At 44.6% G+C, this 21,223-nt stretch overlaps 1 protein-coding gene across 2 annotated transcripts in view; it reads left to right on the plus strand.

Annotated features, from left to right (window-relative positions):
• LOC138532682 (flavin-containing monooxygenase 5-like) overlaps positions 1-21,223 on the plus strand; it is a 580,037-nt gene that overhangs the window by 475,883 nt on the left and 82,931 nt on the right. For both annotated transcript variants that reach the window (XM_069641084.1, XM_069641085.1), the window contains exon 7: positions 13,226-13,298. In XM_069641084.1, the coding sequence (XP_069497185.1) occupies positions 13,226-13,298 (73 nt within the window). The remainder of the gene's footprint in view (positions 1-13,225; positions 13,299-21,223) is intronic.

Below are 21,223 nucleotides of genomic sequence, written 5' to 3' on the forward strand. Positions count from 1 at the left end.
AGTCTTTCACACCAAACGTTTGAAGGCATATGTCTCGTGACCAGAAGTGGGAGCTTTGCTTCTACCTTCAGCTCAAGAAGAGGAGGAGAGTGAGCCTCTACCTGACCTCCTCAGGGGCCAACCTTTGGATGAGAAAATGGAAGGAGTTAATATCTCTTCTCAGCTGACCTCTGAACAACAGGAGGAGTGCAAAGTTCTGTTGAATCAGTTTGCCTCCCTGTTTTCACTTTCACCAGGCTTGACCCCTTGGGGCCAGCATGATATTCTCACTGGTGACTGCTTACCTGTGAAAAGCAGAGGTTACAGAATATCAGAACATGTGAGATCCCACATCAAAGGAGAGGTCAACAAGATGCTTGATCTCAGCGTTATAGAGCCCTCTACAAGTCCATGGTCTAGTCCAGTTGTTCTAGTACCAAAGGCAGGATCCAAGGAGTTGAGATTCTGTGTGGACTATAGAGCTCTAAATGCAGTCACTAAGGCTGATGCCCATCCTTTGCCGAGGACAGATGAGCTGGTGGATAGACTTGCTTCAGCCAAGTACCTCAGTACATTTGACCTAACTTCAGGCTATTGGCAAATAGCCTTGACAAACAATGCCAAGGAGAAAACTGCATTCTCAACCCCAGCAGTCCTCTTCCAGTTTAAGGTTAAGCCTTTTGGATTAAAGAATGCACCTGCTACATTCCAAAGGATGGTCAATCAAGTTCTGAATGGGATGGAGGACTTCTGCATGGCATACTTGGATGACATTGCATTGTTCAGCCCTACATGGAAAGAACATATTGATCACTTAGGATATGTTTTGCAGGCTCTTCAGCAGGCCCATCTGACCATAAAGGCAAGTAAATGTCAAATTGGTCAGAACAAAGTGGTCTACCTTGGTCATGAAGTAGGAGGAGGTGAAATAAGGCCATTGCCCAGCAAAGTACAAGCTGTGCAAAACTGGGCCACCCCTACTACTCAAACCCAAGTGAGAGCTTTCCTAGGTCTCATTGGGTACTACAGGAATTTCATAGCGAACTATGGGACCATAGCTTCTCCCTTGAATGTGATCTCCTCTCCAAAATTCACTAAAAATGTTAGATGGAATGAGGAGTCGACTCAAGCCTATGAAAACCTGAAGAAATCCCTTTGTCAAGCTCCAGTCCTAAGAGTTCATAATTATCACCAACCCTTCATTGTGCAGACAGATGCATCCAATACAGGTATAGGTGCAGTTCTTAGTCAACTGGATGAGAAAGGTAGGGAGCACCCCATTTGCTTCATCAGTAGGAAACTGAAGGAACCAGAAACAAGGTGGGCAACCATAAAGCGTGAATGTTTTGCCATTGTGTGGTCTTTGAAGAAGTTCAGACCATACTTGTATGGATCTACTTTTGTGATTCAAACTGACCACCAACCCTTGACATGGTTAATGCAAATGAAAGGGGAGAACCCAAAACTTCTGAGATGGTCAATCTGCCTGCAAGGGTTTGATTTTACCATTGAGCACAGAGCAGGATGTCACCACCAAAATGCTGATGCTCTCTTTAGGATGTTTTTAACCGACTAGAGGTAGAGATTCATCCAGGAGTGGATTAAATCCTCCTGTCCCCTTAGTCGGGGGAGGGTGGGGGGGGGGGGGTAGCGAGTGTTAGGGAGAATTCTCAAGTATGGCTAATTTCCCTTACCTAGTGAGTCCCTCAGCAGCTTTGCTGGATTTCTAGGATTTCTTTTTTTCACCTGGTAAGAGTGTGAGCCTTTTTTTCCCACTCTTACATGTGTTTTGCTGTGTGTGTTTAATATTTTTGTGTTCATGGACTGTGGAGCCTCACCTACTCCACAGGTATCATCTTTTTACTATGTGTTACACAGCACCCTCAGTGTAGTGACAAAGGGTTGTCTTTCAGACTTCCCAACTCAGACTCCATTTACTGTCCCCCAGAACATGTAAAGTTGCCATTAACTTTACTAGTCTCTTTTAAATCCACAGACCCAGTACAAACCATCTTACATGGAGTACTGGAAGGGGTTAATACTTTATTAGATTAGCGAACATGGATGATATCGATTTCACCTTCTATTCAAATGTGCACAAAGGCTTCTCCAGAATAGATTTAATCCTGGCATAAAGTGTTCTATTCCCCTGCCTTGAAAGGGTGGAAATCCACACTAGAATGCTATCAGACCATGCACCCGTCACGGCGGACCTGCAAATTCAGGGCTCCATGGCCCCCCAAAAAATATTGGAAATTTCAGGACTCCCTCTTACTAGACGAGAGCATCAAAAGACCCTTACCCACTACTTTCGAGAAAACACAGTAGAGGGTATACCCCCATAGCCATGATTTGGGATGCCATGAAACCGGTGGTGCGTGGGGCAATAATTAGTGCAGAAGCTGAGTAAAGGTGGATCTCTCAACTCCAAGAATCCAAACTGGAAGAGAAGGTTGCAGAACTAGGGAAAAGTTTTAAAAAACACCAGGCAAAAAAGTGGAGAGGGAACTTAAAAAAGCCAAGACATCCTTAGAAGTTCATCTGGCAGACAGATCGGCTAGAGCACTTGCATACACAAAGCAATACTATGATATTAAGGGTAAAAAAGCCAACCGCATACTAGCATACAAACTGAAACAGGTACACTGGAGAAACAATATCTTAAGGCATATGGGGGCGAATGGTATCTCACGGTATAACAAGGAGGAGAAAATGGAAATCATGGTAGAGCATCACAGCAAAATCATGGCCGGGCCCCTTATAAAATACAAAAGGCAGACACCATACTTATGATTCATCAGTGGACTTTCCCCCCCGACCCCCAAAGCCCAGCTGGAACCCCTAGAAGAAGCGATCTCAGTGGAGGAAACCGCAGAGGCGATAAAAACCCTGAAGTGTACGGCCCCGGGTCCTGACGGACTCACAGCCAAGTTTTATAAGGGCTACTCACATATTGTATCCCCGCAGCTCACAGCCCTATTCAATTAATTCCTAACATCTGACAGTGTCACCCCATCCATGCCAGAATCCCTGACAATACTCACCCCCTAACCCGGCAAAGATCCTGAGCAGCGTGCCTCATATAGGCCAATCACGATGATGAACAACGATGGGAAGATATTCTCTAAGATCCTGGCAACTAGGCTGAGGCAGATGCTCCCAAAACTAATAGACCCAGACCAGATAGGTGTCATCCCTGGGCGAAGCACCCAGGATAACATCAGACGCACAATCCACCTTATAGAGCAGTCATTTCCTTAGATGCCCACAAAGCATTTGACCTGCTAGACTGGGGTTATATTAGACATACACTTTCCCACTTCGGCCCCAATTTTATAAAATGGACCATGTCCAACTACCAGAACCCATCCACTCACTTAAGGCTTAACAGTGCGAGATCAGGCAAAATACACATAACCAGAGGTACACGAAAAGGTTGCCCGTTATCGACATTAATATTTGCCCTCTCAATGGAGCCCCATTAGCCCTCAAAATCCAGCAAAATCCAAACATTCAGGGCTTCACAGTGGATAAACGAGCATACAAAACGGCCAAGTACGTGGACGATGTGCTCCCTACTCTAACACAAATAGATAAATTTATGAAGTCCCTCTGGCAGGAAATTGAGGCATTCAGCAGTGTCTCTGGTTTAAAAGTGAATTATGCTAAATCATCGGCGTTGCCGATTAACATCTCAACAAAACATAGGAAATCTCTCACCCCTCATCTATCCATCTCATGGGCAGACACATCGATTGGGTACTTAGGAGTCCAAATCCCCAGGAAAATCGAACAAAAGTATACCAAAGTAACGTCCCACAATTTTTCGGGGAGCTTCAGAAAGACTTAGAGTGCTGCCAGAAGCAGGGGATTTCCTGGCTAGGCAGGATAGCGGTGGTAAAAATGAATATAGTGCCAAGAGTGATCTACCACTCCGCAGCACTCCCAATAATGTTCCAGAGGGTGACCTATTGAGATTACAGAAACTTAAATTCATTTTTGGGGGGGCCCACACATTGCTAAGTGGATTATGATCCGCGGTAGGAGCTCTGGCAGACTGGGGGTCCCAGACGTAGCAAGATATTTCCAGGCTGCGCAACTCTCCCACACATTTGCATGGGAGTCGATGGTAGACCTACCCGACTGGAAACAAATTGAGGAAGCATGGTGCTCATCCCCTCTTTCCGCTCTCCTACATATCTCGACCCCACAGACCCCTACAAAAATAGGCCCCCTCACAGCCACAAAGAGCACAGTGTCGAACTGGAGAAAGGCAGCTCGTAAATGGGGATGCATAGGCACTCTTGGTCCCTTTACCCCAATCTGAAACAACCCAGACCTCTCCCCGGGCATTCCCCCAATAGCTTCGCAGTCTGGAGGGAGGGATGCCTACGGATGGTAGGAGACTGCCTGGTCAATGGCAATCTCCTCACATTCGAAGAATGCAAAGCAAAATTCAAGGTACCAGAGGCTGCGCGTTTCCGCTATGCATAGTTAAGACATTGGACATCACACAGCAGCGCTATCAGGGAGAAAGGAGGGAGGGAACTAACAGCATTGAAGCTGACCCTAACTACATCCCCGACCAGGGGTAAAATCTCAACTTTATACCATTTGTTGGACAAATAAGATCCGACCAAGAAGAAAAAAATACATGCTCAGCTGCGAAAGAGACCTGGGACGCACAATAGAAATAGAAGACTGGGATAGAATATGGACGAGACTGCATAAAAGTACTAAATGCATAACTAACAGGGAGGGGGGATACAACGTGTGCTATCGGTACTATTTAACACCTGAGCTACTGCACAAAAGCAACCCGAGGCTTTCCTCAAGCTGCTGAAGCGGATGCACAGACACGGGCTCCCTCTTTCATCTACTGTGGTCTTGCCCAAAAGCTAGCAAATTTTGGCGGACGGTACTGGACCAAATTAAACTGATCACAGGCTTAACAATCCGATGGGACACGGGCATAGTGCTGCTGGGAGATACGGGTGCTAGAGAATTTCCACTAACAGGTCAGATAGCAAACATATGCACTCACCTCCTTACAGCATCCAAACAATCTATAGCCCATCTGTGGAAACATCCGGAAGGCCCTTCATTACCCATGTGGTGGTTGAAATGTTGGGACATAGTGGTAGCGGAGAAAATCACGGCCATCCGCCTGGGAAACATTAATGCCTTCCAAAACGACTGGGCCCCAGTGCTGGACTGGCCCACTGGGACACCGGGACTTTCCCCGGTAGGCCTCGGGGGCATAGGGCCTCTTTTCTTGCTTGGGGAGTTGGGGGAAGGATACATAATTATGAGCGAATGTGTTATTACACTGGCTTTGGCTGGTGATTTCATTTCTGCCTGGGGCCGGGCGCGCGCCTGCACATTTGTGAGGGGCAGCGCCTGGGGAACGAACTGCACGTGCCCTGCAGCCTTGGGTTGTCTGCTGTGCGCGATATGAGCAGGTGCACTGCAGCTCGTGCCAGAGGGAGAGCTGACAGGTCAGCCAAGCTCCTCGCACCTGCAGGACACAATGGTAAGGACGATTAGCTCAAAAGCCTGTATGTCATGTCTGCAGTGTTCATTAACTTGCTGTGATCTGAGGGCCCTTTGCAGAGAGTGGTAGCTCACTTTGGCACAGTGTGCTTAGGTTTCTATCTGAGATCATTAACTAAATTCAAGGCTGTGATGAAAGTGACCAGTGGTTACACTGGCACACTGTACATGGAAGTGGCACCACTTATAGAGGTGGGCGTAAACAGAGCAAAGTAATACATCTTTAAGTTGTGGCAAGATCGAATGCAATGTAGTTGTTATATTGTGTTTCGTGAGATTTGTAAAGTGCATCTCTACCATGCTGACGAATCTCAGTGACTCTGGTGTATGAATGGCACCTGTAGATCAATTACGTTTGCAGCGGTAGAAAGGTGTCCATTTCAATATCTCAAAAGATATCTTGGGGTCGGGATACCCCGCCCCGAGATCTCACTGTCAACGATTCACTTCCCTAATGATTGCCCTTGACCTCCCAGTAACTTATAAAGCAATTGGAATGTTAAATAACAGTTCCTAAACCGCGATAAGTACTTCGATCCTACAAGCAGTTAATTTATTAAGTGAGCATTGAGTAAACCGCTTAGAAAATGTGCACATGCTGTTTATTTAGCTAATGTATAGTTTGCGTGCACTATACATGCTGGTAGGGTGCAGTAAACAGTTAAATGCTGCTTTAGAAGCAGTTTGCTTGCTAAGTCATTGCGTAAAAAAAGCCTTTAATTTTTACTAGGGCCAGCAGATAGTTCAAGGGCTTACCTTTGGCATGGGGCCCCCCTGCACTTTGGAAATTTGCGTCCTGGCATGACCGACTCGGCCCTTTGTCCTCTCAAGGTCGATACAGTGAGTAACCATTAAATTGGGAATAGCAATTCCACAGCGCTGCGAAGCAGGAGGAATGCAGTGCGAAGTGCTGCTGTACATTAACATTACATCTGATATGATAGTATAATTTGACTGTCTACTTCCTCCTGCCCCCCGAACTTAATAGATCTATTTCCCCCCCCCATTTCATTTCTTAATTAACAATTTTTAGTTTTGGTTCATAGAGACTGCGATAGCCCCGTATATAAGAAGAAACCATTGGTCTAGAATATATACGGAGCCCTGCACTTGCATATGCACCAGTATGTAGAAGTGGACTGGATACCAAACGTGGCCCTGGAAATGCTTTTCAATCTGGCCCCATATCACACAGTAAGAGAAAACATTCCCTCAAAGTGGGCGTTAGGGAGTTCTCCCGAAAGAATATTTGGAAACAATGGGTGCAAATAGTGATTAAATAGCAGTAATACATAACAGAAAACGTACACATGGGCCTCATTACGACCCTGGCGGAATGGGTTTAACGGCGCCGGTGCCGTTAAACCCATTCTGCCCTATTACAAGGTCCCCTTGAGGGACCCGCTCTGGACGTCTGGTCAGAACAGACGTGCTTTGCGGGTCCCGCAAGGGGACTAGCATGTCAACAATGGGCCCGTCATTAACGGGCCCGTTGTTAACATACTCCCCATTCCCATTGAGCCCTATGGGGGCTCAAATAGGAATGGGGATGGTCCGGGTTCCCTAAATGGGGAAATACCGGGCCCTCCAAAGTCGGAATGGACCAGTATTTCCCCATTCAGGGACCACGGACCCGGACCCGAGTTTGGAGGCAGCCATGCCCTTGTTAAGGGCATGGCTGCCTCCAAACTCGTAATGAGGCCCAAAGTCTTTACTTCAAAGAGATGTTGGTGATTAGGGGAGATGGAAGGAGGGCGCGGGTGCACGGGAGAGAGGGTAAGAGGAGAAGAAAAACAGGGCCTCCACTGAAAAGAGGCCCATTGTGAAATTTGCAGAGGTAGCTGTCAGCCACTCAAACACTGCCAGTACCATAGCCAGGAGCACATGATTTGTATCCCTTTAAACAGCAATCTCTGCCTGAAAAATCATCTGTTTGAAGGGAAATTGGTTAATTGCAGTCATTTGGCTTTCTGCTTATCTGGATCCTTGTTATATGAGGTGATTTAAAACAGTCCTTTGTCCCAGCAAAAGCCTCTGCCTGAAAGATAATGGGATACTTTACACTAACAGCAGAGTCTAGTATAATAGAACTTCAAAACCAAGGGTGCCTCAAGCTACGTGAATCCTAAACAATGCAGAATCCCAGCGCATCTCCCTGGATTACAGTGCTAAGCCTGAGCCATTTTCTTTCTTTTGTATAGAAATGTAAAGATTAATAGTAACATGTTAGTATTATTTTGTTTTATAAATAAAATGGAAAGACCAATAGTTACAATACATTAATATTATTAGGCTAATTTATAAAAATAAAATGCAGGGGCGGACTGGCCCATAGGGAACTGTGGAGATTTCCCAGTGGGCCTCTGCACCCTGGACCTCTTTTGTGTGGGATTTTCAAATGTTCCCATAGAAAAAGGGTTGGGCGTGCTGAAAATGTGTAACATGGGGCCACTTTGAAAATTATTTCCAGGGCCTCTTTTGTTTCCCAGTCCACCCCTGCTGGGCCCCCTTCATGGACTACACAGAGAAATTCCCAGGAATTGCCCGGCGCCAGCCCATTACCCACTGGCTTAAATAGGGCCTAGTAACGGTGAAGCAACACATGGCTCCTGAGACCTCGACATTAGTAAGAAATGAACAAGCCCTGAAAACCAGGCTCCTAAAGTGCATTGTCCTCCTGTATATTTGCGAACCTTAACACCAATAATGCTCTATTGTGATGTTGATGTATATTTTCTTAAAATGCCTAAAAAAATGTTTTGTTGAAGAAAAAAAATCCACGTTTTACATGTAAATAATTCCATGAATCAGACATTTGAGGGGTATTTCAATGAGCTCTGTGTCCTTCTGTCGACTTTCAAAGTATCGTCGTGGGGTTCGATTCTGAGTGCAATGAGGTGCACATTCCAACTCTAGCACTGACGTTCGGCACAGTGGATCCTCTAGTGGCACACTCATGTGCTTTTCCACCTGTGTGTAATACCCACAGCTGCACCATATTATATATAAGCGCCAGTAACAGGTGGGGTCTTCACAGGAACAGGCAACGGGTGTTGACCACCACTATGGTGACAGTAATCCTTATAGCGCCTACTGGCAAACCACTGACGTGGAGCTCCAGCGGGGACGACCAGACCTTCTGCCAAGGGTCATACCAGCCTTTTTTACGCATTAAAATCTTGTAAATACGACACCCCTTATCTTTAAATGCCTTTCATTTACACGCAGTTTGAGAGCAGAGGTCAGTGCAAAGGGCAGGTGACTTGACAGAAACCAGAACACCTCTTTGAGCAGTCTGAAAACAGACATTTATTCTCAATGCAAGATAAGAGTGGTGGCTGGTGAATTTTTTTTACGTTTTGAGTGGTGGGGTGTAAATATTTCTCCAGATATGTCACAGCGACTGAGCATTGCGAAGGAGTCTGAACCAATCAGGGGTGGTTTGGGGGTTCTCCCTCTGAGAATTTTGTTTAAATAATGGGGAGCGCACTTTAAAAAAACAAATTGGGTAAAAAGCCAAACAGTTTGCAATCGGTTTTGTAGGCTAACTCATGAAAACATGTAATAGATACAGGTTACCAACAGTGCACAGGAGCATTTCTCCACCACATTTTCATGCCTTTGCCCGTAATATGTGCCAGTATAAAACATTTTCACACTGGCTATACCCATACATTTCCATGCTGACTGTACATTATACCCTGGTATTCCCATATAAGAACACTCATATTTGCTTTGCGCATAATGCCAGTAATGATACTATGAGAAAACATGTCCATGTTTGTTCTGCCACCATATGGAAGTATCCCCATGTAATCCATTTGGCTTTACCATTAAAAATGCATGCCACAGTATGAAAACATGGGCAAACTATAACACCTATCCTGCTCGCTTTACCAAAGATGCACAATACAAAAAGTCATAACAATAAGAAATGGCTAGATCTATCACATTCAACGTGATTATGGTTGTATGCGAGGCACTGGGGGGAACAGGAGGCAGACATAGTACTTTATTCATCTATTTTAGGTGTCCAGGAAATAAATAACATCCCTGTCCCCTGGGAGCCCAAATCACCTCAGAACGAGAGCTGATTTTGGCAGGTGGGAACAGGGATTGTGCAACAAAGGCATTTTTAAAATCTCTTTGTCGTACAACCCTGAGCCCCCGTAGTCGCTAAAATCAGCACCACGGACCAGTACAAATTCACACACACAGTCACACAGCATTCACCTTGCAAGCACTCGATCATTCCCATGAGCACCCATCATCATACACTCATACTATCACAAGCATACACGCACCCATACAAATATTGAAATATTAGATACATGAACATGCACAAACACACAACATTCACAGAGCACTTATCAGCATACACTCACTCATAACACCACAAGCACAAACGCATCCATACACATATTTAAATATTAAATTCATGAACATGCAAACACACACACATTCACACAACACCCATCATCATACACTCACTCATAGCAACACAAGCGTACACACATCCATAAACATATTTCAATAATAAATCAAAAACATGTTAAATTACCATACACTTATCTGGCTTCCGTCCCCGTCCTGAAATTTCCTCTCCAGCGCTCCTGCCCCTGCTAGAATGAACAGGAATCAGGAAGCCAAAGCTTCCTGGTTCCTGCAAATGTGTACAAGGGCCTCAGCATGGGTGATGAAATGCCCCGCTTCAGCCTGCTCCGTCTCTACGTCAGGGGAGGTGCAGGAGCGCCTCTTGGAACATACAGACATGCTGTTCCCCAGCCAGCATTTCCAATGAGCTATGCAAGGCTGGGGAAGCAAAACACCCCCAGTCTTGCATGGCTCATTGAGTATGCGCTGCTGGGGAACTGAACTGTCAAGGGAGCTCTCCCTCAGCTGGAAGAAGCAGCTGAGGGGGTGCTCAATGTTTCACTCAGCTGACTCCTCGGCTCCTCCATAATGGGAGAGGGGCCAGTGGGTCGAAGCCCCTAACCCATTTTGGACGAGCCGCCCCTGCGAGTTAAAGAATGGTTTCTTTCTGTTTAACTTCTGCTGTATTTTGTGTCAGTACATGTTCATGGAGAGGAGCATGCATGCATATTTATTTTTCTAGCATCTTAGGGTATTAGTTATTAGATGGAAAACTTAGTTACAATTGGGAAGGAGGAAGTATCCTTTATAAGATATGAATGATGCTTTTTTCAATGAATGCATGCTTGCTTTGTGCAAACGTATTTTTCAGAGTTCCAGTGTAGTGTGTATTTATCATCGAGATGCATGTATGTAGTGTGTTTATTCATATAAATGCAAATCATGTTACTCTAGCAATTTAATTTGCACACTAATCATAAAAACACTGTGTAAAATACTTTCACTTCAAATCCTCACCAGGGCACAGGATGCGTTTGCAATGTCGAGTTTAAACATCCATTCAACCTTAACTTGGAGTCAATGTGGTAAATCTTCAAAACTACAATTCAAACATTCTAAACCTGACTCTCCAGCCAGTGCATGTATTGTTACAAAGAAAAAACAGAAATACATTGGTTACATTTGCAACTGAAATATAAACGCTGTCAAACATACCCCTGTAGTGGTAATCCAGATAAGAATTTAACTTTTTTATGTAGTGCTTGTCCAACTTCTAAGCACTGTATTTATTATTATCTTTATCGGATAGGCAGTTTTACCGACCTCTGAAGGATGCATGGTTAACTTGGTCCCGTCAACATTTGATCATGAGATTAGATATGGATTTTAGCATTGCGCACTTACCTCTACACTTTCGTGTCACAACAAGGTCACACTATGAAGTAGCACTTGTTCCGGGAGATAAGGACATTTTCATTAATCATTAAAAAAAACAATTCTGATGCCAGACCTTAAAACACATAATGTAAGCCATGTTTGCTTTACCGTATATTTGGCCAGATTTGTTTGTGTTTTCCAAATTTAAATATATACAGAAGTGATCAAAGGTGCAGACCTTTGTAAAAGAATAATGAAAGGCATATTGAGTGACTCACACTCCTGGAATATTAACACTCCCTTCTTTAACATGGTTTATGAATTAAAGCAGCTGTAGAGCGGCTGAGAATTGGTACCAAAATCATTTGTTGTTCTAATGTCAAATTCCTTCTTTATATGGTTGACTAAATTCCTACTGTGTGGCGATTTTCTGATTCCAGAAGCAGAGTTTTCCTACATATTCGGGCTAGTCACCATCAATGCATTATTAGTTCTATCTGTGAGGAGTTTGCACTGCAAATGTAGTTAACTGTTCCTGTTCTTTGTGGGTTGTGCTGCCACTGCTGTGGTTAAGCTGTACCTATTATATGTGAGAGGACCTTCTTGGATGGCTGAGGCCCATACTGGGCATGTTCTTTGTGATGAGAAATTGGACTGATGGTGCCCTTCATTTACCTGTTCAGTGTGGGGGTGCTTGCACTGCTCCATCCCATGCAGTCCCTTCTGTATATGAGGGAAACCTCTACTGCAGTGACCCACGATTTATCTATTCTATGTGTGGTACTATTGCCCTGTTGAGGCCCACAGCGTACCTGTTCAATGTGAGAAACGCATGATGTATTGAGGGCCATTGCATACTTTTGCCATATTAGATGGGGAGTGTGCACGACTGAAAGCTATATCACACCTGTTCTATGTGAGGGGAGCTTCTACTGTGAAGACCTATTCCTTATCTGTTCTACATGTGGGAATCTTCTGCCCTTGCTTTACCTGGCACTCATCCACTCCACCAGTTCTCTGTGATGAAAGCTTGCATTGCTGGTGTCCTGATCCGCCTTTTTGGTTGGCATGAGGGAAGGCTGCATTGCTCATACTCAAGGTGACTTGTTCAGTGTTAGCGAAGCAGTCAAAAGCTTATGCTGCTTTTGTGCCTATTTTTTGCATGCAAATAAGCTTGTACTGTAGGAGTCCAGTTGCTGCAAAAGTGCTTTTGATTCTTTTGCAATTGTTCATGACTTTGTTCTGTACAAGCAACATTTTGTTAATGTATACTCTCAGATGAATGGAGAGGTTTACATTTCAGCTGTTAGCTCCTAAATTATGGAGCGCTTTACACCACTGCTCCTCTTTAACCTGGTTCAAAACATGCTTGAAAGTGTGTTTGCTTGACATTTCTTTTCCATTTTCTTGTCTACTTTGCTTTCCATCTGCGGTTGGTTTGTTTGTTGCGTTCTGTATTCATGTTACTTAATATTGTTATGCAGTGCTTTTATATTGTTTTTTCACTCATGTACAGCACCTTGGATAAGACCGCTATAAAATGAAGTTTTAAACACCTGACTCTTCACAGTTCTCCTATACCCTTCCAACAATGCAGATATTGCGCCTTTAATCTCATGCACTGAGGTCATTCGGATAGCATATGCACACTCAGCTAGCACACATGCAGAACAATGCAATGCATTACACATAGTAAAACACAGTGGATTAGTTCACACACTCCGGGTTTCAGTGTGTGACCTTAAGGACAAACGACGCGTCAACTACAGCGTCAGGCTTTCGTACATACATACATCACTATGGAGGAGTTGGTTAATAATGCCACCAGTTATTTGATCCATGCTCATTCTTAAGGCCACTAATGCTCATTAAGCCATAACTGTTTTTAACTTCAGTAGTTAAATTGATTGAACCTTTGTTTGTTTTTTATATTTTTTTTTAGGATTGATAAAGTTACCTTCCACAAAAGACATGCTGATGGAATGCACTCAGAGGAGAGAGGCAATGGAGAAACGGTACGTAAGTAAATGGTGTATAACAGAGCCAGCAAGCAAGTGTATGCATGGCTCGATGGGTTGCTTTTGATCTGGTTAGAGAGGGGCTCATTGATGAGCTAATAGTGAGCGAGCGACTGTATAATTAGCTGGATGGGTTGACTTTGATTGAAGTCAAGCGAATGGGTTTATCCATGGTTGAATGGAATGATTTGGCTGTGCTCAAGCAGGATTTGTATTGGTGATCCGGAAGTGACTGGTAAATGAACAAGCATGCAAGTGTGAAGATGGTGGGTTGGATGTTTTGGATGCGCTGAAGTGGGTCTATGTTTATTGAGGTAGAGGTTAGTGAGTGTCTACATGGCTGGATGGGTTGATTTGGATGTACTAAATTGGAACTTTGATTGACAATCCAGAGGTTGGAGTGTGAGTGAGTGCACCAACGAGTGAGCAAGCAAGTGATTGGATAAACTGGCAGCTCATTTGATTTGGAAGTGAAGTGGAACTTCAGCTGGTAATCTAGAAGTGATTTAGCGAGTGAGTGAGCAAGCAAACAATTAGTGTGAAGTTGTTGAAGGGTTGGTTTAGATTTGGTGAAGTGTAGTTTTGATTACTGATGTAGAAGTGAGTCTATTTGCAGATTGAAGCTGCTCGCAGGTTGAAATCACGTGCAAGGATCAAGTAAGTCAGGCCTAATGAGACAGTGCTGGATATCTTTTGTTTCCAGAAAGTGGTCATGAACATTGCAGGGGCTGTAATGAAGTCCTCCGCCTGGTTCTGGGGACCACCAAAGAAGTAAATCTGGCGGGGCCATGTTGCACTGAGCCAGTCGATATTGGCCCTCAGTCAGTGCAGTGATGATCCCCTCATCACCCCACCTTTGTCTCCATCACATGGCGGGGAATAATCACAGTACTGTACCACAAGCAGAGCTTGAGCTCCAACCCCCCCCACCTCTGTAGCCCAGTTGGGCAGGGCAGACCCAGGTACATTGACCCTGCCCAAACCTCTGAGAACTTGCAGGGAAAAACTGAAACGCCACGTCCCCTCAGCAAACTCAAAAACCCAGAACAGCAAAAGAAATCTTTCCCTTTAAGAGGAATGATTGATTTCTCCTCACATTATGATGACAGCAAGTGTATTTTAGTAACCTAAGGGATAGCCTGTGGTCGGGCAGGACGAATGATATTTAGTACAGGGGGGTAGTCCTGACCTCAAACATTTACACTACAGTGATTTGCTGTAGAAACAATTATAACACATCTCCATGTTTAATACATCTTTAGAAAGTATGCAACCTGGGATGAAAAACGTACAAATCCAAATTCTGGAAAAACTGGAAAAACCAGTTGTTAAGACCTTTATTTATTTAGTTCGCATATTTCAGCCTGGATAATTCAATTTTGCTGGCTGAAAAACTTACATATAGACAGTACACAGTAAACATGGTCAACAGCTCGCTAGGTTTTGTAGGGCGAGGACACAAATGTTTAACACGAAAGTTACTAAATGCAACCTGTTGTACTTGAAGTTGTACAGAACACCAAAGTAACTTTTTTTAGGCACTCTGCCAACATATCAAAAGTGAACACATTCAAAAAGACAAGTATAGTGTGTTAACTCCACACTTCTATACTGTTCCTCTGTTGGGTTATCTGTGTGTTGTATTACAAGATATTGCTTCATATTTGTCAACACTTTTGGAACCAATACTTCGTACAATACACTCCAATATTGGGCTTCAAGAAACCTAAAAATAGGGTCTGCTAAGAGGCTATGTGTTGTGTTACAAGATATTGCTTCATATTTGTCAACACTTTTACAACCAATACTTTGTACAATACAATACAATATTGTGCTTCAAGAAACCTAGAAATAGGGTCTGCTAAGAGGCTTTTTTGACGTCAACACTAAAGGTGGTAAGGATGATGTAGGTCATTGGTCTCAATGTTGTAGGTTCAAGACCCGATGACGTGGAATGTTTCGGCTGTAGAGGGGTGGCAGCCTTCTTCTGGGGCCAGAACGAGCAGGTCTCCCTATGGTTAAAATACAATATATAAGATATTGTTGGATGTTCCAGAACCTGGATCATATATGCAAATGTTAAAAATGCTAAAAATGCCAGTGAGAGGCTACAATCTTGGAAAGGCCCTCCGGACCCAAGCACTGACCTTGCAATAAGAGGTTTTTAGGTGAATGAGCTGGTAGAAACTCTGCTCATGATAGAAGGATGTTGGCCCGCTAGCTGTGGGGCGCTGGGTACATGCTGAGGAAAAAAGACACATGGAGTGGTGTATGTTACATGTGGCTGTGGAGCCTAAACTGGCTGAAATAGATTAAGAGGACCAGAGGGAGAACGGTACCTGAAGGGATGTGCACCATCAGGCAAGGTGCTGCGTGGATCCCTCGGTATGGAAGGATTCTGGAAGGCAGGAGATCGGTTCCTATCTGTGGGAAATGGGCGGCCAGACGATCGGAGCTGCTGGGCGGAGGGAGACAAAAATAGGGAAAACGTACCCATCTGTCAGTGGAGGGAGCGGGCTCCAAGTTGGAGTGAGAAAGGGAAGCCCAAAGTGGGCTAGAGCTCACCTTGAGTCTAAGATCTATTGGCGTGCGGCAGGATCGCAGGGAGGCAGTGTGCCCGTACAGCGGGGAAGGGAGCTGTGCAAGTAAATAACGGTGTGCATGCGCCCCCAGAGAGCGTCTCTCTCTCGCGCATGCGCACGGGCGCAAAAGGCAGATCGCCCGGGATACGGGGACGCGGAAAGAACGCATCAAATGCCGCTCGGCAGTGGGTGTGTGGACTGGACTAGGGCTCGGTGTTGTCAGATAAATGACTGGGCTCACTAGTGCAACGTGAACAGCGACAGCTGTAAGTGCGAAAGCATCGCATCCAAGCACACAATGCCGCAAGGAATGGCAAGTAATGTAAAATGGCAGTAGGAGGCTTGGTGAAGGGTAACACAATGTGGCGCACCCGCTGGTTATGGATGGCCAGTGTCCATGATGGAAAGGGGGGGTTTTGGTAAGGGAGAGAAGATCCCTAAAGAGGCTCCCGGAGAGTGGGGCGCACAATGGCAGGGAGGGCGGACAAATGCAGCGATGTGCCCAGCGTGGGCCAGCTGGCGTGCACAGGGATATCCTGGGTGGCAAAAACAGTGCACCTGCTGAGGAACAAGGGGGTGGAGTGCTGGGGCCGGAGGGTGCCAGTTGCAGGTGACAGTGCAACTGGTTACAGATACTCCACTGGTGCGAGTTCATTGAGACCCTTAAGTATGGTCTGTAGCTTGAAGATCCACCAGGATTCTTTGAAATTGAGAGCATTAGTGGTATTGGAACAGTCCATCACTTTGTCCATCACCCACCATTTAAACGAGTCGCAGTTGTGTTGAAATTCGAGAAAATGAGAGACTAGGGGTGCATTGTGAGTCTTGCATTTTATTCTGGACTTGTGTTCCCCTATTCTCTTGTTAACTTGCCTAGATGTTTGCCCTATGTATCGTAAGTGGCAGGGGCATTCAATGAGATAAATTACATTAGATGTCTTGCAGTTTGAGAAGTGGCGGATTTCCCATTCTTTGCCATCTACCAGGAAGGAACATAGTTTTTTGGTTTGGCTCCAGACTGAGCAACTCCCGCAGGGGTGGTGTCCGCGGATCTCACGCATATTCCACAGAGTTGATATCGAATCTTTGCGTTTGTTTCTGGCATGTGTAAGGAGATCTTTAAGATTTTTAGATCTCTTAAGTGCCATTCTGGGTAGAGGTTCTTCTGGTAGACTCAGTTGAACGATGGGCCAGAGTTTTTTGATGATGCCTCTGAGTTTGGACGTATTAGCATTAAAGGTGGTTACGCATGACATCGGGTGTACAGAGTCATGGTTGCGGACCTTAGGAGCCAATAATACTTCTCTAGGTGTGTAGAGTGCTCTTTTCTTGGTATCTTTGAGTCGTTTTTTAGGATACCCTCTGTTTTCAAGTTTAAGTTGAAGTTCTGATGCATGAGCTTTGAAGTCCTTAGTGTCGGTGCAGTTACGTCTAATTCTTAGAAATTGTCCATAGGGTAAGTTATCCCGAAGGCTTTTGGGATGATTGCTCCTATACTGCAATGTTGTATTGCGGTCCGTCTCCTTTTTGAAAATTGAGCATGTTAGCTTCCCATCCAAGGCCAGTATGTTGAGGTCAAGGAAGTTCATTTTCTCGTTATTGTGGCTCATCGTGAATTGAATTTCTTGTGTTAAGTTGTTGGTCCAATTAAGGAAGTTGTTCAAATCTTGCTTGTTGCCGTGCCATATGAAAATTACATCGTCGATGTATCGATGCCACAGGCGGATGTTGTTGTGGAATGGATTGGCGCCGTTAAGTATGAAGGTCTTCTCATACTCTGCCATGAAGATGATGGCTAGACTCGGTGCAAATGCTGCACCCATGGCAGTTCCACATGTCTGTTGGTAGCAGATGTCATTGAAAGAGAAATAGTTGTTGGTTAATGCAAACTCCAGAAGTTCAGAGATGAAATTGGCCGGAACTCTCCTCTGGGTCATATGAAGGACTAGATGTTGTTTTATGCACTCAATGGCTTGTTCCTGAGGGATACTTGTGTACAGGCTTTTGATGTCCATAGTGACTATTTCATCTGTGGTAGGATCAAAGGATTGGTTTTCAAAGATGGTGATGGTTGTCATGGTGTCCTTGAGATATGTCGGTGTATTCTGGCATAGAGGTTTAAGGAAAAAGTCAATGAATTTGCACAATGGTTCGAGTATAGAGCTGCATCCAGAGACAATAGGTCTGCCTGGAGGGGAGGTCCTGTTTTTATAAATTTTGGGTAAGGCGTAAAACGCCGGTATCCTTCCCTTGGTGGTGTTAAGGAAAGCCTCTTCTTTGTCTGAGATCCAATTTCTTTCGACTGCAAATTTTGTCATTTCTTGTATTTTAAGTGTCAACAGATTGGTGGGGTCTTTTTTGAGTTTTTTTTATAGTTGTTATCTTCATTCAGTAGTGCCATGACCATCATTGTGTATTGTTCTCTGCTTTGTATTACAATCCCACCCCCTTTGTCCGCCATTTTGATCACAATGTCTGAATTGTTGGACAAGGTTTTGAGTGCTTTTTGTTCCCCAACCGTAAGGTTGTTTCTCTGGTGGTTTCTAGTAGACTTAAGTTTGTTCATTTCCTGTCTAAGGCATTTTTCAAATGCAAGAAATGTGGAGGGGATATCACTGTCCCTTAGGTAGATTTCACTTCTTGGTCTTAGTCCTGTGTCCTCTATTTCCTGGGGGGCGTCTTTGTCCTTAAAGAAAATTTTTGTTCTGATAGTGCGGAGAAAAATCGAGAGTTCTCCATCCAATTTGAACCAATCAGTAGTGTTTGTGGGTACATACGATAGGCCTTTGGCCAGGAGAGAGATTTCATCTTTGGAAAGAGGTATGTTGGAGAGATTGAATATCAGGATTAGGTCTGGCGTCTTTGGTTGCACCTGCGTCTCCTGCCTGGTTGGCCCCATTGGGGGTAGTTGAAAAATGGCATTTGAAGTTGAGGGGGGGGGGGGCAGAACCTGCCTCTGGGGCCCCCTTGCCCTAAAAAAGGCATCATGGGTGGTGGTTGGAATTGGCCATAATTCGGGTTAGTACCTCTGGAGTTACTTTGGTCTCCTGATGACGAGCCTGAGCTTGAGTTATCTGAGCCTGAAAATGAAACGCCTTTGCGGCGGTTCCTGTTGATGCCTCCTTGTCTGGCAGTTCTTTCCTTTTCCTTGATGTCTTTGTAGTCTAATGCGAGATAGGGGTATACATTTTCCAGTTTGAAATTTTTATTGTCCTTAGCGAGTTTCTTGTGTTTCCTTTCCAGTGTCAGGGCTGAGAAGGTTTCAAGGGTAGCATCAATTTCTTTAAGTTTTTCCCTTGCGTTGGTGATGGTGTCGTTGTTCAGGAACTTTGTTTCCTCATTCTTCAAATCTCCCATCATTTTGGTGTGTATTCTTTTGGCTGTTGTGATGGTAAGTGCCATTAGGTATCTGCTACATTTAGTGGCGATTTTGCTGAAATCCTCCATGTATCCCTTATCATCTAGGAAAAGTGCTGGCTCATTGCGTATTAATAGACCCAGGGGTACCATATTTGCTCGCAGATATTCCCGTAAAAAATGGCCATGGACCTCTGTCCTGAAGCAGCGTTTTTTGAAATTGAGAAGGTCCTCACCGGTGGCAGCTGAGTCTAAATGTGCTTGGGCCCCTTCCATGTTAAAGAGTGTAGGGCCCTGAATCATATCATTAATATGCTCCTCTGAGAAGCTGAGTGTGTGTTCCATGATTGTGAGGAATGATGCAAGGATGGCCTGGGAGTGGGGAAGGGGGAATCCCCAGGAGTGTAGCTGGATTTAAACAAATGTCTCAACGGTAAGAAAAAAAGAAAATATCACATTAGTGTATGGGTGAATCCAAGTTAGGATCCCTATTATAGCTGTGCTATATCAACAACTTTTGTAACCTAAGGGATAGCCTGTGGTCGGGCAGGACGTTAAGGCTCAAATGATATTTAGTACTGACCTCAAACATTTACACTACAGTGATTTGCTGTAGAAACAATTATAACACATCTCCATGTTTAATACATCTTCAGAAAGTATTGAACCTGGGATGAAAAACGTACAAATCCAAATTCTGGAAAAACTGGAAAAACCAGTTGTTAAGACCTTTATTTATTTAGGTCGCATATTTCAGCCTGGATAAATTGAATTATCCAACCATCAACATTGTTTCCACAGAACCGTAGAGTTCATTGCAGGTCCCTCAGGTTTGGCAAAATGGTTCCTTTGATGTATGGGTGAAACTGTAACATTATCAAAACCCTAAGGCAAAGCTATGACAGTATAAAATACACTTGCTATTTAGTACAGGGGGGTAGTCCTGACCTCAAACATTTACACTACATTTACACTTTCAGCCTGGATAAATTGAAGCAAGGGGCTTGTGCTTGGAGAAGACTGGAAAGCGGTGGAAGAAGCAGAAGTGATGGAGGAGAGTTGAGAGCAGGATAGGCTTGTGAGGGCTAAGCAACCAAGGTTGGATTGTAATACCAATGGGTGTGAGTGGAAAGGAGAAGGTGGTAGTCATGTAGTAGGTGGTAACATCAGATCATTATAGTGTACCGGAGAAAGTGTTAGCCAATGAGCAGGTGGTGACAAAAAAGGTGGAGAGAAAGGAGAAGGTGAAAAGAATTATGGAAGAACTAGAGGAGGTGATGACATCAGGCCAAGGGCGGTGGCTGAAGCAGGGCCTAACATCAAGACGGTGGCGGTGGCCGGAATCTAGCTTCAGGAGGTGGTGGTGAAATCAAAGGAAACTGAGGCGGGGCAACAGCAGAGCATTGGAAGTGACATGGAGAAGGTATCATCAGGTAGCATGATCAATACAGAAGAGGTGGAAGAAAGAAAGAGCACCACGAATAGGAGTTGACAGGAAAGGTGGTAGTAAAGTTGGTACAGAAGTGATTTGGAGGGATAACATTTGGAGAAGGGAGGAAAACTGACATAAGAATATCAGGTGGAGAGGAAAGTGCCCAGGAGGAGAAAAAAAACAACACTTATTATGAGCAGGCAGGTTCCAGCAAGCCCTGTAGTCCTTAAGCAGAACCAGATGAAGGGAGGAGGAATGAGCCAGTGTCAGAGAGATTACTGTAAGATCGGTGAGGTGGGGAAAGATCCCAGGAACCCCTCTCTAGCTCACCTTGCCAGCTATGTCCACTGTCCCATTTGCTCAAAAGCTTAACACTATAGTGATTCTTGGGGTATTTGACCCCGGAAAGCCTGAACCTATCCCAGACCAAGAATGCGTCAGGCCACCTGGAACACCAGGAAGGGGTTAGGCCACTCCTTTATGAACTGATCAAATGGGGACACTTGCTTTCGAGGCCGGGAAGGCATAGGTACCTGCATCCCGCCGAAGAG

The sequence above is a fragment of the Ambystoma mexicanum genome, chromosome 1q (genome assembly GCF_040938575.1).
Source record: "Ambystoma mexicanum isolate Mex_15411 chromosome 1q, UKY_AmexF1_1, whole genome shotgun sequence".
Lineage (NCBI taxonomy): Eukaryota > Metazoa > Chordata > Amphibia > Caudata > Ambystomatidae > Ambystoma > Ambystoma mexicanum.